The 25294-nt window shown below is 53.3% G+C and overlaps 1 protein-coding gene across 10 annotated transcripts in view; it reads right to left on the bottom strand.

Moving 5' to 3' along the window:
• Window positions 1-146: 146 nt before the first annotated feature.
• ASAP1 (ArfGAP with SH3 domain, ankyrin repeat and PH domain 1) overlaps window positions 147-25294 on the bottom strand; it is a 313407-nt gene continuing 288259 nt past the window's right edge. For 9 of the 10 annotated variants that reach the window (XM_049633464.1, XM_049633467.1, XM_049633465.1 and 6 more), the window contains 5 exons: window positions 17626-17695; window positions 15280-15338; window positions 9506-10005; window positions 7449-7571; window positions 147-5020 (listed from right to left, as the gene is read on the bottom strand). In XM_049633464.1, coding sequence (XP_049489421.1) covers window positions 4946-5020; window positions 7449-7571; window positions 9506-10005; window positions 15280-15338; window positions 17626-17695 — 827 coding nt within the window. In that variant the 3' untranslated portion in view covers window positions 147-4945. The remainder of the gene's footprint in view (window positions 5021-7448; window positions 7572-9505; window positions 10006-15279; window positions 15339-17625; window positions 17696-25294) is intronic. The other variant, XR_007458534.1, reaches the window with a different exon arrangement.

The following is a 25294-nucleotide window of genomic DNA, read 5'->3' as shown; positions in this document are numbered from 1 at the left end:
CCCGCTGCAGAGCAGATCTAAGGAATACTCCCCTGCAGGGCCCTCGGATCCGCCTACTTCATTGCACTTCGCCTACTTCATTGCACTTCGTGGTTCACCCCTGCCTGTGGGGCTAACCTGTCCATAGAAGGCTGGGGGTGGGGTGGCATTGACCCAAGTTCCCTTCAGAAATGGCAGCCAGGGAGCCTACTAGCAGCACACAGGCAGCGCGGGGTCATGGCTGGCGGCCACACGGGCCCTGACCTCAGGGTTCAAGTCTGGTCTCCGCCCTTTGGTTAGCAACTTGACTCTTGGCCAGTTACGACTTGACCTCCCTAAGCTGCAGCCTGCTCGTCTTTAAAGAGGGGAGGAGACCAGGCCAGGTTCCTGGTGCTACAGAGATGAGTCTGGCCGTGCCCCAGGGCCTCAGTGCAGGTGAGCGGTCACTGGGGCAGGCGGGTGCACCTGTTACTTGCGGGGGGGGGGGGGGCTGCTCCAGCCGTTGCAGGGGAGCATCGCTCTCCCGCCAGCCTCCATGCGAGCTCTGTGCCTTTCACCCTCTCGGTCAGTGGGGGCCTGTAGCAGGAGCGCAGACTGAGGGCCCCAGGGACGCCCCCCCACCGGGTGGGCCCCACGGTCATCAGTGCTTCTCTGTCCCCCTCCCCCTGAGGGCTTCTCAGGGACAGAGCTTTGGGGTTTGTCTTTGCAACTACAGGTCTGGCATCGTCTCGACACACAGAGAATACCTACCTGGGGAATGTACGAGCTCGGATATTTAAGGTAAGGCAACCTCCCCTCCAGCCCAGGCTGCTGCTGGACAGGCCGGACTCAACGTGTCCCCCACCGTGGGGCTGTGCGAGTGAGCACATGGTCAGCTGCAGAGAGGGGAGCCCCTCGGCCCTGAGTTACCTACATGCTGAGACCTGGAAAGGTCAGATACCAGCCCGGGTGGGTGAGGACACACGCAGTGGGGAGGGGGCAAAATAGGAGAGGTTGAATTAGAATTACCGTCTCCGCTATCCACGCAGGCCACATTCTGGAAGGAAGATCTAGGATTGGGGAAGAGGAGAAACAAGTAGGGCAGGGAGTGGGGGTGGGAGGAGGCTGTTGCCGAGGCCACAAGGACCTGGGCTCGCCCTGCTGCCATCAGTGACCTTGAGCAAGTCCCTTCAGCCCCATGCGTGGATTTCCTCATCTGAAGATGTGCCCCAAGAGGATTCTCGCTGCACAGGAGACTGAATGCGCATACGGGAAACACAGGCTCATCAACCATCTAGTGTTCCAAGGGCCGAAGGCAAGGAGATCAGAGTTCCTCTGGTTTCTGGCGTCACTGGGGGAGGAATGTCCGAGGCAGCTCGCAGTATCCTGGAGGGGCTGCCTCCGAGGCGGGCAAGTCCGTTAATTTCAGCAGACACCTACCAGGTTTAAAACAATATAGAACCGATGTAACCACTGCAGCACTGATTTGAGAGAAAGCCGGCTTCCCCTTTGCCTGAACTATCCAGATAATTACATTAGCCTGTCCCAGAAATAGCCTGATAGTCACTGGCGTCCACACCGAAGCCCATCTTCCCCGTCAGCACCGTCTGTAGGCTTTATCTGGTCTAGGTGTGTGATAGGCACTAACCTCCACCAACGAGGAACCCGAAGGAATGCCAGGCCAACACTCGAGAGTGTTCGGTGTTGTCGCCTCCAGCCGTTTTCCACCTCTGCTTCCAGGCTGGAACGCTGCGATGGATCCTAGGACGGCACCGGGGCCAGAACCACTCACTTGGACCCAGACTCGGTTGTTTACCAGCCACGGCATGTCCTGCAGGGCAGTGAGGCTTTCTGGGCCTCCTTTTTAATTTTTTTTTTAATGTTTTATTTATTTTTGAGACAGAGAGAGACAGAGCATGAGCAGGGGAGGGGCAGAGAGAGAGGGAGACACAGAATCCAAAGCAGGCTCCAGGCTGTTGGCACAGAGCCCGACGCGGGGCTCGAACCCATAAACGGTGAGATCATGACCTGAGCCGAAGTCGGACGCTCAACTGACTGAGCTACCCAGGCACCCCCCTCCTTTTTAAACTCTGTAAAGCTGAGAGGTGTGTGCCTCTTGCTGGGGGGCAGGGCTCTCCCCTCTTCACATAAAAAGGAGAAGTGGGTGCATGGAGGTGGGAGTGGGAACGGGGGGGGGGGTGGGCAAAATGCAGAGGACTTGTTTTGTAAGCCCAGGAAAGTGATGGACATCTTTATGTCTCCAAAGCTTTGACACAGGAATGGCTGTGTTATCTACCTACCCACCCGCCGCCCCAAAGCACAGCCAAGCAGGAGCCCTGATTCTCTCCGAATGGAACAGAGTGGACGACTCACAAAATGGCTTGATTTCAGATGTTTGGGATCAACTGAGAATATGTTTATTTAAAAGCAATTTTAAATATTAAAAAAAGTAGAAATTAACACATACAGTACTGAAAAACGGTCACATTAACTCCGTGTGAAATGACAAGTGTACTGATGCCTCGTGGTAACACCCAGACGAGAGTTTGGAATTTATCTAGCGGCACTACGGGGTTCCCATACAACGTGTAGAAGTTCTAGGCAATAAAAAAATAAATAGCAATTGCTGTTCAACAGTAAAATAAGACACAGGCTATTTGCAGAACGTAACTTTCCCCTCTGGGGGAAAAAAGAACTAATTAACTATTTTTTTTCCCCATAAGGTTCCATACCTTCAAAATACTATATCATGTACAAAATTGCAGATAGTGGCTCGCTGAGTTTCAGAACAAAGATTCAAACTCGACCAAGATCACCAAAGGTACTTGTCCCTAGCTTTCCTATGTCTCGCGGTAAGCTGGATTAGACAGAACGCAAATTCCTCACGGAAAACAAAAAACCAGAAAGAAAAACACAGAAGGTATCGGAAAAAAACCCAAAGGAACAACTGCATCTGTGGAAGGAGGAGAAAGAACAGACAAAGACTCCGTGTAATTTTAGACATCTAGGTTTTGAGTTTTTTAGAAAACCAGTTTATTTTGAGATCGGCTGAAAATACCATAGGCCACAAAGACGAACGGTTCTTCAATGCAACTCGGAACGCGTACTTGAATGAACCAGGACGCTCCGTGACTCGGGACGGCGCCTTCCTGGGCCGACGGCCCCGTGCGCCGCCTGGCTCCTGACGCTGGCGGGCTGTGCGCGGCTCGCGGGGGCCGCCGGGCCAGCAACTGCTCAAAACCACTTTCCAGGAACAGCTGGGAAGTCGCGGTGCGGGTGCGTTCACGCAAGGTTTCTTTGTGAGGTGGGTGTTCGCGGCGATCCCTTCAGCAGAGCCGGGCTCCCTACCACTCCCTGAGCGCTGTGGTCCAGGGGGCTTTTCCCACGGGCGCGGGCGGGAGCGCGCGTCTGTGCAACGAGCGTTTCTAAGCCACGCGCTGCCGAGGTTCCCTGCTTAAAAACACCAGCTTTCTATGCTGTTGCCAACAAAGCGGTTTAAGCAAACGCGATGCCACGAGGACACACGGGCCTCGGAATCCAGAGGGCGGCCCCGCCGACTGGGGAACGCTGAAAAGAACGTGCTCTTTTCAGAACCCAGACCGGCGGACAAGACCGAGCGCGCAGGGCGCCCTCAGCGGCCTGATGGCCGCGACTGGGACGGAGAGAACACGGAGGGAGGCTCGCTGCGGGAAGAGCGCCGGTTCACGGCGGCGTTCGAGCACTTGGCCGCGACCTGCCTTGAAGGGAACGGGTTTACTGAAGTCAGCTTAAGGCCGGAAGCCTCACCTACGCCTCGGGTGTCATCAAAAGCACGGAGGAACAGGAGGCTGGCTTCAGCACCCGGATCCTATGGGGGGGTCGGGGGGAAGCCGTGTGAAGGGCCGACTGTTAAATTCTTCTTGAATCCTCTCTTACAGGTTTAAATTGATCAAGGACAAAACTGACAAAATAATGAATTTAAACTGGTGTATCAGGTGCTTTAACACATCGGGAGGATGCTAATTCATAACGGGATACGCAGCTTCACGCTCTGAGAAGGCCAAATGACTGACTAGAAACGGGTATTGTCGCAACCTTATAATTTCTGCTTTAATGGCGATCAAGTTTAAAAAATGTACAGTTCAACTTGTCCGTACTGTTCCTTTATAAAAGGCAGATCTCAGGTAAGCTTCTAAATGCATGCATAATGTAGAGGCTAATGTTTCCTGGCGGTCCTCGGTTCCTGAAAGTTGAACTTCACCAGATGTGTTTTAAGCTTTTGTCAAAATAGTCGTGAAGGATATGTTATTTCTGCATAATGAGGTAATATCTCAGGGGCGGGCACTCGTCACCGTAAGACAGGATAAACCGACCGCGCCTAGCCTGCCCGAGGCGGTGGGGACGGTCAACTGCCACCAAAGGGTTTGGGCCGGTGAGTATTTTATTTTGCTGAAGGAGCAACACTTACGTTTAACCGAGCACTTCTCTGTAATAAATACCAAAGTAGGTTTTTGTGGCTGTGAACCGTGTACACAGACCGCTACAGGCCGTTCTGTCACGGAGCTAATTTCACCTGGAGAACAGAACCCACCTCTCTGCTAATGTTGCGTTTTCAGTAACACAATGGAGAATACTGTTTTGTTAGGAACACGAGTCAATTCTACGCCTTTCAACGGCTGCTGGAGACCACTTCTCCTTGCGAAGCCAGCAGCTGCTATATTCCTGTTTCTGTCTGTCTGCTTGGAAAACAGCATAGAGATGTTAAGTGCTAGACGCCAGGGATGGCTTTGGCAAACCAGTAAGGCGCGCCGGGTCCCAGGGCTACCCTAATACTGGCGAAGGCGGAAGACCACAGACTATTTACAACACACACTGCGTTCCCCTCCTGAGGCGGCCCTGGAGTGAGTCCCTCGTTCTGTAACAGCAGCTATATACACGTGTGCACGGGAGTACGTGGAGGCGGCAGTCTTGCGTGAAGATGTGGACAATCTCAAGGTCCTGCTCTTTGCTAGTCAGACAGGATGTGAACAAAGGACACTGGAAAGACCCCCTTCCTTTCAGGCTGTCCTTCGATATGCCCGATCTGCGGGGAGAAAAGAGTCGTGAGTCTGCAGGCGGCCCACGGGCCTGGGGTGCCCCCTCAACCTGGTGAGCTATAGGGCGCTAATGACAAGAAAATACGTGCAGCAATAACAGAGGAAGGTAGGACACGCTCAGCGCTTCTCCAGGACCTCACGGCGCCCGCACGCCAGCCCCAAGGGAGGGGAGCGTCCGCGCCCGGGGCCCTCGGTCCCACACGGGCTGCAGACTCCACGGTCCGTGCTCTTAACCAGGGCGCTCAACCGGCTCTCCCGCTGAGCCTCCTCGAACAAGCCTTGCTAAGCCTTGTCTGAAAAATGGGGCTAAAGGACCCTTTCTCCTCAGGACCCTCGCGAGGTTACACGAAAACCCACACAGATGCGAAGGGCTGGCTTGCGGACCAGACCTGCTCGTTCTGGCTGCTGTGGGGGAAGGAGACCGATAAGGTCTGAGATGGACGGTGGCCTGGGGTCACTTTACGGTCTGCTACCCGAGCCTGTGAGCCACAGTGCCCAGCAAGAACCTCCTAATTAGCTCAGTTAGGTCCCCATTAATTGCATGGAGAATCCTGTCACGAGCCTTCAGAGCAAAGAGGACACGCACACTGGCTTTAAAGGACAAAAGCAGAGAGTGGACGGATGGTGGCGTTAGGGACCAGGTCGGCTCTCACCTTCATCTACGAAACACCCGCAATGTGGACGTCGGCTGAGGCAGGAGCTGTGGGGGGAGCCCAGGGCTGGTTCCTTTATTCACCGGCTCTTTGACCTGGGGCAGCCCCTGGGGCCCCCCTGGGCCGTGGGGCATGGGCTTCTCATCTTGGAGGCGGAGCTAACGGTAAGACCTGACCTGCTCACCTCGGGCGTCTTACTCAGCTGGCGTCAGGCACGTGAGAGGGTTCTGTCCATCAGAAATCGCTGGTGCCGTGCACGGCATTATTTTTATGTCTGCTTTGGCCGACGTGCTGACACTACAAACTTTCCACTTACTCCCTCTGGATCCTCTGCTGTCCTCACCACTTTCTTAGCAAGGGATCTGGTCGCCGCTTGCTTATAATAACATCACCGTATCATCAAAGGGCATCCTTGTGGGGAGGGGTTACTCACGGCCCATTTCTGAGCAGGAAACAGGCCTCCAGAAGGGACATGCCTCATCCCAGGCCACAGGGCGTTGTGAGTGACTCCCACGGGGTCTTCAGAGCCCATCTCCTTGTCATGACTCTCTAGCAGGCTCCACCCCAGGAGGAGGCCCGATCCTAACAGAGGCAGGAGGGGCCCGGGGCTATCCCCACTTGTCCCTCTGGAGCAGGGGGGAGGCACCTCATCCCTCCGGCCGGGGCTTCCCAGCTTCAGCACTCCTGACACCCAGGCCAGCAGCTCTGTTCTCCCAGCACTGCAGCACCCTGGCTTCTACTTGCCAGAGGCCCAGAGCGTCCCCGCTTCCCAGGTCCCCAGCGTCGCTGCTTCAGTCCCAGCAAAATCTCTGTCACTGTGATCGAGAATCTGCAGTCCCTCTCCAGGCCCAAAGGCAGAAAAGCCAAAGGTACACACCTGTGTGTGTGTGTGTGTGTGTGTGTGCGCGCGCGCGCGCGCGCGCATACGTGCACGTGTGCTCTGGGCTCTAGCAGGCTCTGCTGGCAACTGTGAACCACAGGTCCCTTCCCAGCAGACAGAACGGGGTCCCTCTGGGCAGGTGGGGTGCAGGCTGCCAAGAAAGCAGAACCTCCAGGCTGATGCTGGGAACGATCAGAGGACACCATCCCTGATGCCTCCGGCCAGTTGTCACAGGAGGCCCACTCCCGTGGCAGCCAGGACAGCATAGACCTGTCGGCTGCCCTTACAGCCACCGAGAATCTCCAAACAGCCGCTGTGTGAGGGTGACGGTGCCTTTCCGTTCTGACACCTGGGCAGCAGTTTTAATGAAAAAGGGATTTTTATAGATATTTTCACTTAATCCTCTAAAATCAAGTGAGGAAGGTCTGATGGCCCACTTTACAAAGACAGGCCTGCAGGGTGGATTAAGGACCGAGCCTGGGGACAGGGCAGTGGTAAACAGGGACGCAGGCCTCTGAGCCTGAGCCCGGGACGGTGTGTTTTGGGGAGCAGGGCATCGGGCGTCGGGGTCAGAGACGCTCCCGAATCCAGCTGCCTACCATGCTGAACTGTCCTGAGCTCTTCCAGTGAAACGGCAGCAAATACCTGCGGCTCATGGGGGGCATGATAACAAGGTTGTAAAGCAGATGCGTGCGGTAATTCTCCTGAGCCAGTTTCGAAGCCCCACGGCTCTGTTCCTAGCACGACAGCGGTGACAGAAGACACCCAGCGACCACACCAGAGTGGTAAGCGAGGCGGCCGGCAGGATCCTGGCGCCGGGCGCTGCTCCTCATCGCGGGGCGAGCACCCCCCGCCCCCTACCCCCCGCACCCTGGTACGTACCCACCACTCCTGGTCTTCCTCCCCCGTGACCACAATCACTTCCCCCTCCATGAAGGTGAGCTCATCGTCATTGTCCGCCTGGCAGTCGTAGATGGTCTTCACTCGCCTCACCTTGTTTTTGCCCTTCAATAAAGAAACTGGGTTTTAGCTGAAAAAAGGACACGCAGACCTCGGCGTGGGCTTTAACCTCCCCGAGCCTCGACTTCTCCCCTGTGGGAGGGGAGGCAGGTCTGCCAGGCGCCCAGGTGCTGTGCGCCGCCTCCCTCTTCCCCGAGCTCTGGGACGGAGCGAATTATGGGCGGGGATCAAAACGCAGCTCCACCGAAAGCCATGAGGCACCCTGCCCTCCCCCCACCCACAACAGCAGCTTGCAGAGATGACAGCAGAGGGTAAAAATGGTGCCGGGAAACATGATGTAAAGAAGAATGTGCATCTTCTGCAGACTGAACGCACGACATGAACACATTTCTCAGTCCCCTCACGCAAAGTACCAAGTCAGCACATGCTGGGGAACCAGGATGCAGCGGCCTGGGTGGGAGGCTTCCAGGCAGTTCCCAACAATGTTTTAACATCTGATCACTTTTCCCTTGGGCTTTTATCTGTTCTGGTTTTTTGCAAACAGAAAGATGGAAATAGAGAAATCATCTTCGAAAGGAGGTTTCTGGTGCCCTGCTCGTTAAACAATTAGTATTACAAAAGGCGAGGTGTGGGGCACCTGGGTGGCTCAGTCGTTTAGGCGTCCGACTTCGGCTCAGGTCATGATCTCACGGTTCGTGGGTTCGAGCCCCACATCGGGCTCTGTACTGACAGCTCGGAGCCTGGAGCCTGCTTCAGGTTCTGTGTCCCCCCCCCCCCCCCCCCGCCCCTCCCCTGCTTGTGCTGTGTCTCTCTCTCTCTCATTTAAAAACCCCCCAAAACCGAGCAGTGTCTCTCAGTGTTTTGGGTCAGCTGACTCCTCCTCTGCATGCTCTGGGCTGTCCCTCAGCCACCCCCTTCCTCTCTGCAGCCCCTCCCGGGGCCGGTGACGCTGGAGGAGCGGCGGCCAAGGCGTCTCAGCTCCGAGGCCCGTAGGCGAGAATTTACAATGGGGAGGATGAAACGACAGCGTCAGACAACCGTGCAAGCGCGTGGTGTGGGCCGGAAACTGCACCCGGCGAGGCCAGCAGCGGCGCCCGGGGTCTCGGAGGTTGCCTTCGGGGAGAGTGAGCGCACGTGCCACACCGCCCAGGGCGGCCTCCGAGCCGTGGACAGGGGGCTGTGTTGGTCCCTCCTCTCCTCCGGGGCGAAAGGGACACACTTCTGCTGCAACGCTGTTCTTACAGAGGGCGAGGGCAGAACTGCACGCAGCGGGCGGCCCTTCTGCTCCCTCGGGGACTGTGCTCCTTGGCCTGGGCCGCCAGTGCCCCCCACCAAGGGCACGCTGAATCTTCCTGGAGCCCTGCCCCAAAGAAGGGTTTTTTGGGCAAAAAGCATTTTTATATTAGAGTAAAACCGACATATTACAGAGTAGGAAGCGTTTCATGAAAACGAGGGAGTGTGAGATTTCAACCGAGTTCTGCACGTGCAAGTCCCCTGGGCTTTGCCTCCACCTCCTCCAGGAAGATGCGGCGAGTAGCAGAGAGCAGATCTGCAGAATCCGGAGATGGAACCTGCTCTCCTGTGACTCTAGGAGAGGAGGACTCTGGTCCTCCAGGCTCTTGGAGCTGAGTGTCTGCAAGGTGCCAGCTTGGTGCCACTGTCACTGCACTTAACTGCCTGTGAGCTGGCTCGGTGACTGCACTGGCTCCTTTCTGTGTACGGGGAAACTGAGGCTCCGAGAGGGTAAGTAACGGGCCCAGGCCACGCAGTCGGAGTGTGCGCCGAAGGCAGGTCCTGAGCCCCCCCCCCGCTGGAGTGCAACGCCCGTGTCCCTGACCGCCGGGCTCTGCTCTGGCTCGATGCCAGGGGAGGCGAGCAGGCCTGTGCTGCTTCTGGGCCCGCTGGAGCACGTGCCCTCCCGCGGGGCCCCGGAGCGCAGCAGCGGGCTCACGAAAGCCTCAAACGCGGCGCCTACCCACCGTATTGATTTTCCTGGGCAGCGGGACGGGCGTCTCTGGCAGAGTGGGCGTGAGGTCGTTGGAGTCTTCGGATGCTTGCTTTTGGATGGTGTCTCGGGACTGCACGTTCGGGGAGAGATCCACCGGGTGTGACTTCTGGGTGACGTCTGGGGGCTGCTGGGCCTTGGGCGACACGTCCCCAGCCTGGGACTTCGCCAGCAGGTCTCCCAGCTGCGGTTTGGGAGGGAGGTCCTTCATCTGTGGCTTGGGGGGTAAGTCTGCCAGCTGGGGCTTGGGGGGCAGGTCTCCCAGCTGGGGCTTGGGGGGCAGGTCTCCCGGCTTAGGAGGCAAATCTCCCATTTGGGGTTTGGGACCCAGTTCTGTGGGCTTCGGGGGCAGGTCTCCGGGTGGTGGCTTCTGTGGTAAGTCTGCCAACTGTGAGGACTTCTGAAAGATCTCGGGCGGGATGTTGGCTTTGTCCAGGGAGAGGTGATGGCTGGTTTCTGTTTTCCTTAGTGCCACTGTGGGAAGCAACCACAGAGAGGGAGGTCACTGGAGGGCACCACGAGGCGGGGAAGCACTGCCCCCTCCATCCATCAGTCCCCAGGAGGACCGAGGGACAGTGAGTGGCCGCTCCGGGGCCGGACCCAGGCACACACTGCCCGTCCTTAGAAGATAAAAGTTGGAGGCCTGGAAGGCGTCCACATTACAGTGTGTTATTTCACACCTCAGTTATGTAGAAACGGGATGTGCAAACTAATCCAGAATTAAAAAACATGACTGTTTAAATTAAAAAAAAAAAACAGCAACCATAATACAAACAGGTTATAAAGTTTTCCACAAGCCTACCACCTAAATGTAGCCATTTAAAGTAAGGGGACAGGGTGTCTGGGTGGCTCAGTCGGTTAAGCATCCGACTTTGGCTTGGGTCATGATCTTGAGGTTTGGGAGTCTGAGCCCCACATCAAGCTCTCTGCTGTCGGCACGGAGCCCACTTCAGATCCTCTGTCCCCCTCTCTCTGCCCCTTCCTTCCCAAATAAACAAAAAATACAGTACTGGGTCATATTTCCTCCTGGACTTTTCTGTATGTTTTCCACAGATAAAATGTTTATCTGCCTTTATCTATACGCTGCTTTAGGAAGAGTATTTGCCAGTTCAATAAAGTTCCTTTGGCAACAGTATGTACTTTTTAATGTTGCGTTCTGTTCTGTGGCTGTGTCATAATTTATGATGAATTCCTCACGTTCACACGTTTCACACGCTACATAAGGTAAGAGATGAAAAGGCTTCTCCCCTTACCCACCCCAATCCTTCGAGGTAACCTCTGCAACGTTTTGGTGACACAGGTCCTTCTACTTACGAATGTATCTTTTAAAAACCCTACGTGGCATTTTCACGTACTTTGCAACTTTGTTTTCTGCCTATTTAATGTGTTTGGGAGGATTTCCTAGGCAGGTCCCCCCCACTCCCTGTGTGGCTGCGGCCGGAATACCGCACCGCCTGGGGATTCCAGTTCGTCAAACCATACCCACAGCTCTACTGGTAGGACCCAAGATCCTACGGACATGTCCAAGGCCACTCCACCCGGTACTTACCTGCTGTGTGATCTTGGGCAGATTACACAACCTCCCTGTGCCTCACCTTCCTTATTTCTAAAACATGAGTCAGTACAGGTCAAGAGTTTGCCAACAGGACCTGGCAGGCTCTAAGCATTATATAAGAGCATTATCACACTGTCAGACAGGGTTGCTGGAGGCGAGGGTTCACATTTTCACTTATTCTTATAACTCGGGCTCCTGGTACAGAGCCAAGTACACAGTAGACATTCATTCAGCAAGGAAGTAGCTGACTAAGGCACATGGAGTAAGTCAAACTAAGGACGCTATTCTAAAAGTACAACATATTCCCAAAGATATTCTCAAAATTTATTTAAAAAAAAAAAAAGAAATAAAAGATGAATGCTGGTGTTGTAAACTGTCACAGGCTGTACCGTAGCTGTTTCTGCTCATGGCCTGCTCAGCCATGTCCCTTCCTAAGGAAATCAAATTCAAGGGCACGCTGCTCGCGGGCTGGCCCTTGAGCTCCAGCTGGCGTGGCTGAGCTCAAAGAGTTCAAGCAAGCCAGATTCCTCTCTCGCAAGTCACCAACGGGGCGAGCGCAAGGCAGAGGCTGGCAATGACGGGGCAAAGCTGGGGGATCCCCCGAGGCGGTGGGCGTGGCAAGCCTCTCTGTGAGCCACTCCTGGGGGAACAGACACTAAGTCCTGGGGAGAGAGAACCCCAAACCATGCAGCTCCAGTGCAAGGAATCTATCCTAGAAAAAGGATCAAAGCCAGGCCATGAGATGCTCGCACTTGAATGTTCAGCACTGCACCGGTCACAGCGCCAAAGCTTCATGCTGTGTGGACGTAGAACGACCAGGCCTACGTAGCCCCTCATGGCACCAGACAATGGACTATGATGCAGCCGGTAAAAGCCGGATGGTGTGTAATTTGTTATGGAGAATGTTGTTGATTTGTTGTGTGAAAAAAAACAAACCAACAACAACTCCAGCTTAAATCGAAACCTAAAACAAAGCACAGAATAAAGGATATATACCAAATTGTTTTTATATTGGCAGATAGAAGACTTCGGGTGATTCGTGTTTTTCTCCTTTTTTTGGTTGTATTTTTTGAAAACCTTCTGGAATGAATACATGTACTTTTGTAATAGGTAGAAACAAGATAAGGGGTTTCTTCCCTAGGGAAGCTTGCCCAACCTTTGGCTATTCTATTTCCAAGCTGGTTTTGCGTTTTCCCCTCTCGAATTAAAAGTCCTTTCTGAACTGCCTTTTTAACTCGGAAGGGTTGACAAGCTGATTGTCCCCGCAAACTGGACTCCAGAGAGCACGTTGCTAGAGTGAGGCCCAGTAAGAACAAAAAAGGAATGAGAAGTCCACCCTCCACCCCCACTCCTTGCAGAAACCTGGGAGGTTATGGTGTAGCTGGTTCGCATGGGCTGGACTGGGTGGAAAGCACGCGGATACAGCCCCTTTGAAAAGCAACATGACCCAGAGTCTGGCCTATTAAACACTCTTCCCTTGGCCGTGATCATTCTACTCCTGAGAATGGCTTCTAAGAGCATAACTGAGGAACAGGAAGCAGAGGAAGAAAAACCCTGCAAACTCCTGGCCCAGACTCCCGACAGAAGGGGTTGCTGCACACAGGCTTGTGTGACATTGGGCCGATACTCGACTGCCGGCCACCGGCCTCGTGGAGTGGTTTTGACAGGGGGGAGGACTGGATCCGGGCTTTGAGCACTGACAGCTGCACGCTTCCCACAAAGAGAGACCATCAGACGGCGTCCGCCTCTGGACAAAAGGACACCCAGCCCCCAGGCAGTAGCTCTGCTACGGTCTGAACCTGTATCTGACTGGGTCTCTAGGTCCCACGTCCAACTGACAGGAGAACCAGAGAATACAGGCACGTGTGAAAACAACCGCACGGGGATGCGGTCAGCAAATTCCAAACCGGAGAAACCTGTGAGGACAGATAACCCAGTTCCTTCCACAATAAATCACCGGGAAAGGAGAGACATGCAAGGGAAACCATGAGCCAAGACGCTCAAGAGACAAATCAGTCAGGTGTTAACATGTGGACCTTATTTCATTCTATCTTGTCTTAAACGATTTGTTAAAGAAAAAAAAGGGGGGGGGTGTGTGGGTTGCCTCAGTTGGTTGGGCGTCCGACTCTTGATTGTGGCTCAGGTCATGATCCCAGGGTTGTGGGGTGGAGCCCTGTGTGGGGCTCTGCGCTGAGAGTGGAGCCTGCTTGGGACTCTCTCTCTCTCTCTCTCTCTCTGCCCCCCCCCCCCCCATTTCCCTCTCTTCCCCACTCGAGCTCTAAAATTTAAAAAAAAAAGACAGGCATTTATGAGATAATTAGAAATGTAAACTGGGTATTTGAAAGTACTAAGAAATTTTTTATTTTTATTTATTTATTTATTTATTTAATTTAATTTATTTTATTTTTATTTTTTGAGAGAGAGAGCACAAGCTTGGAACGCCGTTCCAGAGTTGGGGGGGGGGTGGGGCTAGTGCATAAGCATGGGGTCCACCTGAGGACATGGCCTGCTGCTTCCTGGGTGCCAAGTACAGGCAGCCGGGGACATGTGGTGGTGAGCGTGGGGCAGAGTGGGCTTACGTCCTGTTCACGGAGAAAGCAGAAGCGAAGTTGTTTCGGGGAGAACAGGAGGTGTGAAGGACAGGAGAGCTACGGTGGTGGCAAGTCAGTAGATCCCGCGGATGGAGAGCACCGGGTCGCACCCGAGGCCCGTGTGAGCTCAGCGGTCTTGACCGCTTCTCGGACCGCTCTACGGTCCTGACTGTGCCCTCCAGCACGTCCAAGTGCGTGGAGTCAGCCCAGGGCTGGTCAAGCGGGCAGAGCCAGCACAGCAGGGGCGCAGAAGGTGAGGGAGAGCACTCGGGGAGATTTTGGCTCCGGAGGGGATGTGGGACAGTGAGAAGGTGGCAGTGGCCAGGGTGGGGGTGTCACAGAAGGGGCTAAGAATCGCCAGGGTTTGGGTGCAGGAGGAAGGGAGCCGGACAGGCAGGTGGAAGGAATCAGTGGTGAGGCGTGATGGGCAGAGAAGAGTGCAGGGCTGAATGTGGGGCCGGTTGTGGAGGAGTGGCGACAGGGCCAGGGAAACACCTCAAACTTCTCTGGGATCAGGACAGCCCTCTGGGCTGAGGTTAAAAAACAACAACAACAATAAAACAATGACTTGAGATAAAGACTTCGTAAATCCAGGGGACGCTTCCTTTGTGTTCCTTGGAGAATGAACTGGCAGCCACCTGGGACTCCCTGGTTCTACACAGGAGCCTGGGCAGCACCCCTCCAAATATGTCACTTTACTAAAGACCTCTGGAGCGGGGTGGATCCCAGCTCTCTGCCACGAATCCCTCACTTTGACTTCTGGGGTCAAAGGTCTTGCCGTGGCCACCAAAACCCACGGAGCAGCCACGAGTCCTCTGAGCCTCCACCGGCACCTAACGTGGGCCCTCTGGCCTGTGGGCCTAGGTGAGGACGGGCAGAATGAACCAAGCACGTCTGGGGGTGTTCTCCCAGCTCCCAAGCAGGAGCTGGCAACAAAGAAGAGGGAGCAGATAAGGTGACGGGACGTGCTGGTCTTACGGATGAAAAGCTCCATCAGGATTAAAGAAGATTTGGTCAAAGGACCGAGTGTCTCTGCTTGGAGAGGAGGCAGCACTTAGAGACACTGCTTTCTTGTCCTTCTCAGAGCATGCGTCCCTCTGCTTTGCATGAGGGGTGCCATCCCAGGGAAGAATTTCTGTGCCCCCCAGCAGCAAGGTGCTTTCTGAAGCATGATCTCATTTCGTCCCCACGAAGCCTCACGAAGCAGGCATTCTTGCCCACATTTGCAAGTGAGGACTTGGAGGCTTCGGGAAGCTTCCGGGTCCACCGTCCAGGCGGCATGGTGAGTGAGCGGTAGAGCTGGTGCTGGTTCCCAGGTCTCTGACCATGTGTGCAAGGGAAGGAATGGCATGCCCATCCCTGGGATGATCACGTGCCTTCTGGAGAAGGACTGTGGTTTTTAGGAAAAGTATGGTGTTTTGCTAACCGCAGAATCGGAGTTTATAAGTATCCTTCTTCATTGAACAAACATTAACTGGGCACCTGCCAGGTGCTGCTTCAGGCGTCTGGGACCAAGCCATGAACTAAAGAGACAGAGACACCTGTCCCCTGGAAGGCACAGTGATACTCCAGTTAGGTGAACACAAGAGAGAGGAGTCTTACCTTTCTGAGGTAGTTTAGGAAGAACTCTTGGGCCAAGGGCAGTCTTTGCAGAGCCGGTGCTGATTAATAAATAAGAATCATTTAGGATCTCAAAATGCTAGAATATCATTAATGATGTAATATTCAAGGAAATCATAGGAGTTTGGTGAATTCTCTAAAAACCCTTCCAAAATTTCTTTAATGAAAGATTACAGTCTATTTCCCACAATTCAAGATTTGCCTGGCCAGGGAGGACCCAGGACAGGATGAAAAGGCCAAGCCTGTGAAAGTGAAAACTGCCTGCCCTTCTCCCTGGACACCTGTCCACAGAAGTACCGACTGAGAGCATCTGTCCCCACAAAACCTCAGTCAGTCCTCTCATGGGATACAGTCTCTCAACCTAAGTCTTCAGCCCCCATGTCCAGGTGAGGAAAAACTGAAGTCTGTGGAGTTTCAGTGACCAGCAGAGGGTCCAAAGGCAGGCCAGGGTGGGGGAGGGGGGGGGACATAAATTCAGACCCCTCTCTGTCCATCGCCAGAGCCCTGATATCCTCCATGGCCCCAGAGCAGATTGTTTGGGTTCTCAGACCCCCAGGCTCTCCCTGAGCTCTCCTTCCCCTTGGAGCACTTACACAACGAGTGGGGAAAAACACCCAAGTCTCGGGAACAGAAGCCCACTCCAGGTGGTCCAAATAATCGAATGTTCCTCCCCACGCCCCTGCCGCCGCTGAAATGCCCGGGCTGCAGGTGGCACCTGTTGGCTTCAGCGGGAGGCGGTAGCTACTCTCAGGACACCGAGCACTGCAGACTCCCAGAGCAACAGCAGCCGAGCGCCCAAGTCCTCTGTGCCAAGGGCCCCTTTCAAGCTCTCATTTGTCTTTTTCTGTCCTATGATGTCCTAAGAATTGGCTTGTTCCTCTTTCTCTCCTAACTGCATTTAAAGGAAGAGGGAAAGCCAAGCCAACCAAACAACACAGAGTCAAAGATGATGAAGTGCACGTGTTCTCAGCCGCTGGCCTCCAACCACCCTCGGTCCTAACTGCTCTCTCCTCAGCTCCTGGATCCCCTGGCCCCAGGCCAGGGAGGGCCGTGAAGTCCCCGTGAATCTGGAAACAGTGAACACACAGGGGTTCGCCTCAAACACCTCTGGAGCGTGTGTTCCCGGCCTTGGCATCTTCTCAGGGAAGCACCTGCCGGCTACTGACGTGAGCACGGTGGTTACTCCTGACCCAGGCCCCGGGCCCTGGGCCACCACTGAACGCCTGTGGGCCCGGGCTTCTTCCCACGGAAATGAACACGAGGCCGCTGCTGTGTGCGTGTGTGTGTGTGTGTGTGTGTGTGTGTGTGTGCGCGAGCAGCCCGATTCCGTTCAAAAAGCACTCTGTAGGTGTCAGACGCTCTGCCCCTCTGGAAGAAGACCCCAGAACTGAAGTTTGCGTCCCCCAGAGGGGGGCGGACAGGCGATGGAATGGGAATGACAGGCGGGACGCGAGGGAAGGGGACGATGGGATGCAGAGTCTGGAGGACAGCTGTTTGCGTCCAGCTCTGACATTGCCACCACTTAACCTCTCAACCTTTCGGGGCTGTTTCCTCATCTGTAAAACTGAGGAAATAGTAATCGGCCTATCTTGCGAGGCTGTAAAGACCAAATGGGGCAGGGGTGCTAAAATAAACGAGGACTTTGTTTCTGTCTCATTTGATAAAACTCTGGAAAGCTACCCCGGCACGCCAGCTGACTCTCTCTCCCCGAGGTTTTGGGGCTGGAAGTGTCTTTGTGTCTTTATCTCAGACCGGGCCTCTAGAGAAAACCCTTGGCGTCGGGATTGGGTGAATGTTGCCCACAGAAGATCTTCCGAAATATCCCGTTTCAGTGAAAGGAGGGAAGGAAGGAATGCTGCTTTCAGCATAGCCAAAGAAAACCTCACAAACGGGGCCCTTGGAGAGAGTCCTACTGTTAGGTTTGAAAACCTCTGGGCTGTCGGGCTTCCCTGAGGACTGCCTTCATTCCCAAGTCCGCAAAAAGGAGTCAAGAGGAAAAGTAACAAAACAGAGCTACTTGTTAAAATACTAAAATTAAAATCTCCTCCTGGTAAGACTCTGTGACATTAGGGAAGTGGGGTCTGTCCCTCCCCGCCCAGGGACCCTGGATGGAGGAGAGCCGTGCCGCTCACAGACGTACTGGGCAAGAGCGGCTCGCACGGCTGGCCACGAGACACGTGAGCGTGCCCACTGTGAACACTGAGCTCCTCACGACCAGCCTCGGCTGGTGGGCCACACTTTGGGTAGACTGCCACTAAAACCCATTCCTAGAATTCACAACAGTCACCCGTGATCCCCACCGGGGGAGAAAGCAGGAAGGCGGCTTACCTCGATTGCTGAGATAGTCCCTCAAACTTATTTGCAGTCTTACTTGACGATGATGGACCCACATCGTTCCCTGCAGGGAAAACCAGAGGCAGAGTCACACCTTCAGACAGGGAAACGGAATAGAGGGATGTAGGACTTCGCAGACAGGCACCCCTTTGGTTCCAGAAGGGAATTTAAAAAACCCAAGCTAGAACGGTATGCACTTCTAACTTTAAAACAAAACACAACGAAACAAAACCAAAGCATTGGCTTGGGTTCTGACGATGTTTTTCTTGCTATTAAAGGAGTATGTTGCAAAGATGTGCAGCCTGCTCCCAGGCGAGGCCTCTAAGGTCACGGGGCTTTGGGGATGTCCTACTGCCTCAGGATCTTGTCCTCAGCTTCGGGGCAGGGAGAGAAGAGTCAAACCTCAAACTCACCTGGAGGTTCCTGTGTCAGGAGACTAGCCCTGGGAGCCAGACTCAGAAGAAATACACAACCCACAAACTCTGTGTGTGTGTGTGTGTGTGTGCGTGTGTGTGTGTGTGTGTGTATGCACATGGAGGTGGCCACCGTTCAGCAGGGTGGTGATAACCGGCCAGGAATCCGATCGTTCAAACATGCACTTATTAAGCGTCTACCGCGTGCAAGGCATGAATGTGGAGCAGGAGGCACAAAAGCAAATGAAATGTCACTGCTCTTGCAGAGTCTGTGATCTGGCCTGGGAGACGTACACACACCAAGTATAGTGACCACACGGGATGAGAGGAGTGTTGCACAGGGTTGGGTGCTATGAAAGAAAAACGTGTCTAACTGGTAAGAGGAACACAGAGAGTCCTTTTGGGGGACATGCACCTGAACGCTGATGCATTTTCTCACGGCGGAGCGGCAGAACCAGATACGTGCTCTGCGTCCAGAAGGCGGAAAGCCTGGCTAGAATAAAGGGGGCTCTTTTGTGATCCGTCCCATGGTGGGAGGAGCACAGAGCCCCAAGCTGCCAGGCTCTCCTGGAGGAATCCCGGCGAACCTGCAGGGGGGGCGGTGGTCTCCGTGCTCTAGCTCATTTCCTTGCCTGCCTTTCCCAAGGTCCCTTTCGTCCCCTAGACACCCACAGTATCTCCCAGGTGCCGCCGGGAAGGGGCTTCGCTGAGGAGGCTCAGAAACAGGAGGGCGGCTGCAGAGGACAGCCCTAGGCAAAGCACTGAGCTCTGCGTCCTACGTGGCAGGTCTGCTCCATAGCACCTACGGCTGCCCAAATGCTTCTCCTCCTCACAATGACACGAACAGCTGGTGTCATTATCCTCATTCTGAAGATGAGGAAACGAGGGTAAGTGAACAATGGCTGTAAGTCACATGGCTACATGACGTACCTGGAAGTCTCCACCGTGAGTCTACAGACTTTTCACTGCCCATCATGATGGCCCAACAGCAATTATCAATAATAGCGACTACCGCTCATTGGGCACTTGCTGTGAGTGAGGTAAGGTATACGCACATCACGGGAATCACGTCTACAGCACGCGTAATACGGTTCCCCTCCATTTTGTTCATGAAGAAACACGAAGCAGTAAAGCCGAGCCCAAGGTCAAGTAGCTGGCAGGGGTGAGAGCTGTGATACAGAGCGGAGCAGCCTGCTACCAGGATGTGTACTAAACTCCCACCTTCTATCAGTGCCTGTCCTGGATGGGGAGGAGGCTGGCACAGGGCGAAGACGAGAACTTTCTGTAACTCTAGGACACTGATGTGAGGGGAAAGCTAAACTGGCGTTACCAGGACCCAAGACTTTCAAATACAGCTTTATTTTAGTAGGACACTCCTTCTAACCATCAGTGTATTTCCATGAGCCAGCACTAATACCGAAGGACTCCTCTGGCAGCCTCTCACAAAATCCTCTGAGCTGTGAATGATGTTCAGGTAGGCGTTTCTTTTCAGCCTGGTGCTCGATGTGAGTCCTTAGGACTGGCTAGCAAATCTCACACTTTCAGACTTACAGGAGCCATAATAATCAAAATGGCAGAGAAAGCTCTACGTTAGGGCAAACTACTGTATCTGGTAATTCCCTTTTCGGGTGGAAAACATTCCAAATCAACGATTCTTCGCCCTGTTATGTGCAAGACTGACCACGAGACCATTAGGGTTGCAGAAAGCCCCTCGCGCTGCCTGTGGTCACCTACTCTGCTGTCACACAGATAAGCCATCACACCAGGGGCTGTGGCCTGACACCTGCAGCCCCAGTGTCCAGGGTCCTCATTTGACCCTGCTCTCTGGCCACTCGAGGGGGCTCTCCGTCTCCAAAGACACTGTGTTTTTATGCCTCAGTAACTTTGCCCGTCTCTTCTCTCTGCGACACCTAACCCCTCCCACCCGTGCCGAACTCCTGGAACTCCTGCACACCCTGCAAAGAGTATCTCCAAAGTCAACTTCTGGGAATTCTTCCCTAGCCAGGCTTGACCACTCCCTCCTTCCTTTTAGCCTACAACCACTACTCACAGAGCAGTGGTTAAAGGTGCAAATTTCGGAGCCAGCCAAGCCATCACCCAGTGGGTAGGGGTTTGGACTACTCTGCTTTTTCTACTAAGCGCCAGTCCCCTCATTTATATAACGGGAACCAAACAGTATCTACCCCACTAGATGGGTAAGAGCATCACAAGAGATAAATTATGGAGCGCAGGGCACCGTGCAGGGCCACAGGGAACGCAACACAAACGGTAATGATTATTCATAGCTCTCTGATGGAATGTAACAGAACGATGAGGATTTACTCCTTGGGCGAACATTGGTCGTCTTTGTGACCCCACTGGCCAGCCCAGTCTCTGGCATGGAGCAGTCACCAGGCTCCTGCTGAAGGAAGTCAGCAGGACTCACGTGCTTCTCTGCCCACAGCTGCATTCCCCCCGCACCTGGTGGGAAGGCCTCTGTGGTCTGGCAGCCAGGAATCCCATCAATCTCGTGGCCAGACAAAGGCCACGAGCCATGTCTGGGAAGAAAAGTGTGGCTCAGACATATTTCTGGAGAAAGGACAGTATTCAAGGAAGGACCAAAATCACGGAAGGAGTTTCATCCCTTTTCCTCTCTTCACGCAACTTGGAAAAGGCCTCTCGCGTACAAAAGTTGGGTGTAAGAGAGAGCTGGAGACAGATGCTGGGCCAGCAGCTGAAGGAGTTGTGGCAGACTCGGGGCTACCTACTTTAGCTCTGAAACTTCGGGCCAAGAATTTATGGAGAGAGAGGAGGGCACTGGCCCAGGAGTGAATGACACACAGGCTCCAGGAATCTTCCGGAAAAGTGGATAAATACATGAGCCTTGATACCACAGCTCTGAAGTTAGTGGATATGTGATCTTCTACGAGCACTTGACCACTCTGTGCTTCAACTTCCTCACTGATAGAATGGAGACAGTGATGGTGTCTATCTTATATAGGATGGCTATGATGGCTAAATAGGACGACGACTGGACCAGTGCACGGCCCCAGGGCAGGGGAAACAATTTACAGATGGTAGCCACCATTATTAACTTCTAGAGCTGCATGCACAGTGGGGTTGGGGGGTGGGGGGCAGGGAGCTGACATAAAAATATGTGGGGGAACCGAAGAAAAGGGAAATTTCTGTCCAGAGGCTCTTTTACAAACCATTACTGCTCCAATAAGTAGACATTTCAAATACTGAGGCTTTCACCCAAAGTTCTGGCCTTGAAATAAGAGAAGTGAATTGATTTGTGGTATGGTTTTTCTTCTAGTATATGCTCTACAATAAAAAAAAGCTTATACAATTTTAAATCCCAGTGAACAAAGACAAGGAACCTAATGGTTTCCAGAGATCACTTAGCTTGGGATTAGTAGAACCTAGATTGGAACCCAGGCTTCCAGAATGTTCTTTTAGTACGTATTATGGTTTCCTGTGATGTGTGCTATAGAGACTTCTCTGAACACCTGCCAAAGGACAGAGGTCTTGGGGCAAGTAGTTCTCAGGTATTAATTACAAGACTCTTAAGTATGAGAAGTGGGTTAAACTTATGGCCGCCATAAACTGGATAATTGGAGGTTTTTTTGTTTTTGTTTTTGTTTTTGCTCTTGCCGGTAGGAAGCTCAGTGTCAAATCTATGGTCTATTTCCAGCCATTGTATGTGAACTTCTATTACACATTTTGTGCAGAGATCAAACTCCTGGACCATGTGCTAGTTACCTTTGTTCTTCCTTTGTTCTCATTTCTTCATTAATTTTACTTAAATTGTAGTAAAATATGTGTTGGCCTGTTATAGAATAGGTTAGAAACAAATTACTTATCTCCAAAGGTGAGGTTTAATGACACCCACCTGAAAAACCGAACTCCCCATAAAACGCAAATCTGCCTATAAGCCACTTTGTTTTGTAAACAAAAGCCTGCCTTAGCAGTCTCCCGAGACAGATGGCTGAATTCATCACAAGAGCGGGACTTCAGTAATGTGATGCCTGGGCTATTTTGGGTGCTGCGGCCACTGTGGTTCTGGCAGGGAGAAGGCCTGAGTGGCCCTCCCCGCACACCAGGGCTCCGTGCTACAGATGGACGAGGAGGCATACAGCCAGGCGGAGGTGGGGGACAGTCCCAGGATCACTGTGCTACCATGTGCACAGCACAACAGAGCACGGCGAGGGGAGGACTGCAGCTCCCCAGCCACACAGGCTGGTGATGGATCCTGGCTCCCCGAGTACCGGCCGTGGGAACTTGGGCAGATGATTTAATCTTTCTGTGTCCCAGTGTCCTGAAAGTCAGGGTCCCAGCATTTCCTACTTTCTGGAACTGTGGTTAAGATTAGGTAAGTACTGGGGTGCCTGGCTGGCTCAGTCGGGGAAGCGTGAGACTCTTGATCTTGGGGTTGTGAGTTCGAGCCCTACACTGGATGTAGAGATTACTTAAATAAAACTTAAGACAAAAAACATTTAGATAATTACTATTAACTAGCCCCATTTCACAGCCAGAGAAACTGAGGGATGAAGAATGAAAAAATAACTTGCCGAAAGCCACAGGGCTAGAAGGTGGTAGAGACTGATTAGGATCTGGGTATGGCACAGGGTCCACACTGGAGCACTCTACTCTGAGACAGACACAGCACAGGCCCTTGCAAATTCACAATGGTCTGGGGAAGAGAGGTGCACACAGCACTGTGGCAACCCCTGTGCCCGAGGGGCCAGAATGGGGGTAAGGTGGTGGCTAGCCTGGGAAGGCCCCTCAGGCGTGTCCCTGGAGAGCAGATCTGGAAGGACGACTAAGCATCAGCACACACGAGTTGAATATTCCAGTTTGAGGTGCATTATGAGCAAAGGCTCAGATCTTAGAGAAAAGAATGCAGCCTGGGAAGCTGGCATACCTCAATAGGGCAGGCACGTTGCTTTTCAGGGGGTGGGTACACGAGGCCTGGGGGAGCCAGGAGGCTGTGACTATACTACCTCCTCATGCTGGTATCCCCCCACTGCCTACTAGACCCGGAACCTGGTCTCAGATAGTCCCCAAAGGCCCCCAGCTCGGGCAGGGGAGAGATGGGAGGGTTAGGGGAACAAGAGAGGCACTGGAAAGATGATCCATGGATGGAAGCTGGAGGCATCGTAGCAGGTCTAGGGGTCTGATACCCCATGTGTTTTACCAATGATCAGCCTGGGGGCACCTGGGTGCCTCAGTAGGTTAAGTGCCTGACTCTTGATTTCAGCTCAGATCATGATCTCATGGTTGTGAGATCGAGCCCCAAGTAGGGCTCTGGACTATCAGTGTGGAGCCTGCTTGGGATTCGCTCTCTCCCTCTCTCTCTCTGCCCCTCCCCACCGAGTGCTTGCTCTCTAAATAAATCAACATTAAAAAAAAAAAAAAAACTTGCTAAAAAAAAAAAAAACAATAATAATGAGTCTGGATCCTGCCTCTAGCTTCTGGAACATGATGTCAGTGGGAGAGAGCTAGGGAGGGACCAAGCACTTACCATACCTGTGTCCGTAGGTGCCTTTAAGTAGATCTCACGTATGTGCACACACACCGATGTAGAAAGAATGACCCTGAGAGGGGCGCCTGGGTGGCGCAGTCGGTTAAGCGTCCGACTTCAGCCAGGTCACGATCTCGCGGTCCGTGAGTTCGAGCCCCGCGTCAGGCTCTGGGCTGATGGCTCGGAGCCTGGAGCCTGCTTCCGATTCTGTGTCTCCCTCTCTCTCTGCCCCTCCCCCGTTCATGCTCTGTCTCTCTCTGTCCCAAAAATAAATTAAAAACGTTGAAAAAAAAAAATTTTAAAAAAGAATGACCCTGAGAGTCCCAGAATTACTATTTGGGGTTGTTTGTGAGTGATGACCAAGGCCTGTGACGTGAAGAATTGTCCCTATGCCACAGACAGATTCTGATGTTTGCCCCTCACGGCTGGCTGTAGGTGGGAGGCTCTAGCTGGCGAGAGCGGCCAGTAGACCACTCAGCGCCCATCTTTGAAAGGCTCCCTTTTGGTGGCACTAATTCGCCTAAAGCGGTAACTTTGCTTCTTAATGAAAAATGCCCCTTGTCCACAAAAGCAAAGAACAAAACATACATAAGACCAGCAGCTACTAGCCTGCTGCTGAGTGATGTGAAAGTTATCTAAGAAAGTGAGGATTCCTAAGCCAAAAAACAGATTTCGTACAATTAATTATAGGCCGACTGCGCCTATGAGGTGAATAAGGCACTATGAACTTTACACAGAAATAAAAACTGATTCAACAACAGGATCAAAGTTTACGATCTGTGGTCTGAACATCTGCACGGGTGTGCCCTTCGAAGGCACGTCATCTGGGTCTGCAAAGTCCTCTTGGGTGAGATCTGGGGATGGCTGAAGGCCCTGGAAGGCGACCATGGACAGGTCGAGGGCACACTCGATATACCAGTGTGTGGCTGTGTGAATCCCGCACTGATCCTCCCTGGCCTGTCTCACCGGGGGACCGACTCTTCAGGGCCCTCCACAAAGCTTTCCCTGCAGTTTGACACGATTTCGCAGCATGTCCACAGGATGCAGTGGACACGTGAGCCCTAAAGAGTACAGAGCACTCACTCATTTGTCTGCCTGCCTCCCTCACGAGGCCAGGGGCTCCCTGAGCAGATGGGCTGAGAGGCAACCAACGACAGGCACGTACACATGCGAGCCGAATGGCCAAAGGCACAGACATACTCGCACACACACTGTGGCACTGTGGCCAGATGACAGACGTGTGCTAACCTGCAAATGGGGAAGTATGGCTTTTTCCAGGAGCTCCCCAGGTTCACGACACCTTAGTACAGGCTTTTGAAGAGGCCTCGTAATGCATTCAGCTGAATTACCTATCAGTTACGCTCTCAAACCGAAGGAAAGAGAAGCTGCAGTGAAACTCAATGGCAGAAGGAGGTGACCCAGGCAAACGAGCGTGCTCCTTCGGTACAGCTGCTCTTTCTCGGTATGCCTGTCATGGGCCTGACCCCTTGGGCACTGGGGAGACTCCTGCTTCCCGGTTTAAATTGCTGTGGGCTAGTGAAGAGTTCTGGGGAACTAAAAAGGTAGGCGGGGTGGAAATTACGTGCCTCGTGGATGTAAATTTGTTGTCCCCTGTCAACGTCACCAACGGACTCTGTGAACATTTATCTATTCTCAAGTGATTACCGAGGACCTACCGTACACAGGCTAGATTCTAGGCCATGTAAACGCTAAAGAGAAGACAGACAAAATCCCTGCTCTCATGGAG

Source organism: Panthera uncia, chromosome F2 (genome assembly GCF_023721935.1).
Source record: "Panthera uncia isolate 11264 chromosome F2, Puncia_PCG_1.0, whole genome shotgun sequence".
NCBI lineage: Eukaryota > Metazoa > Chordata > Mammalia > Carnivora > Felidae > Panthera > Panthera uncia.
The sequence above is the reverse complement of the archived record's forward strand: the minus strand, read 5'-3'. Positions and strand labels throughout refer to the sequence as shown.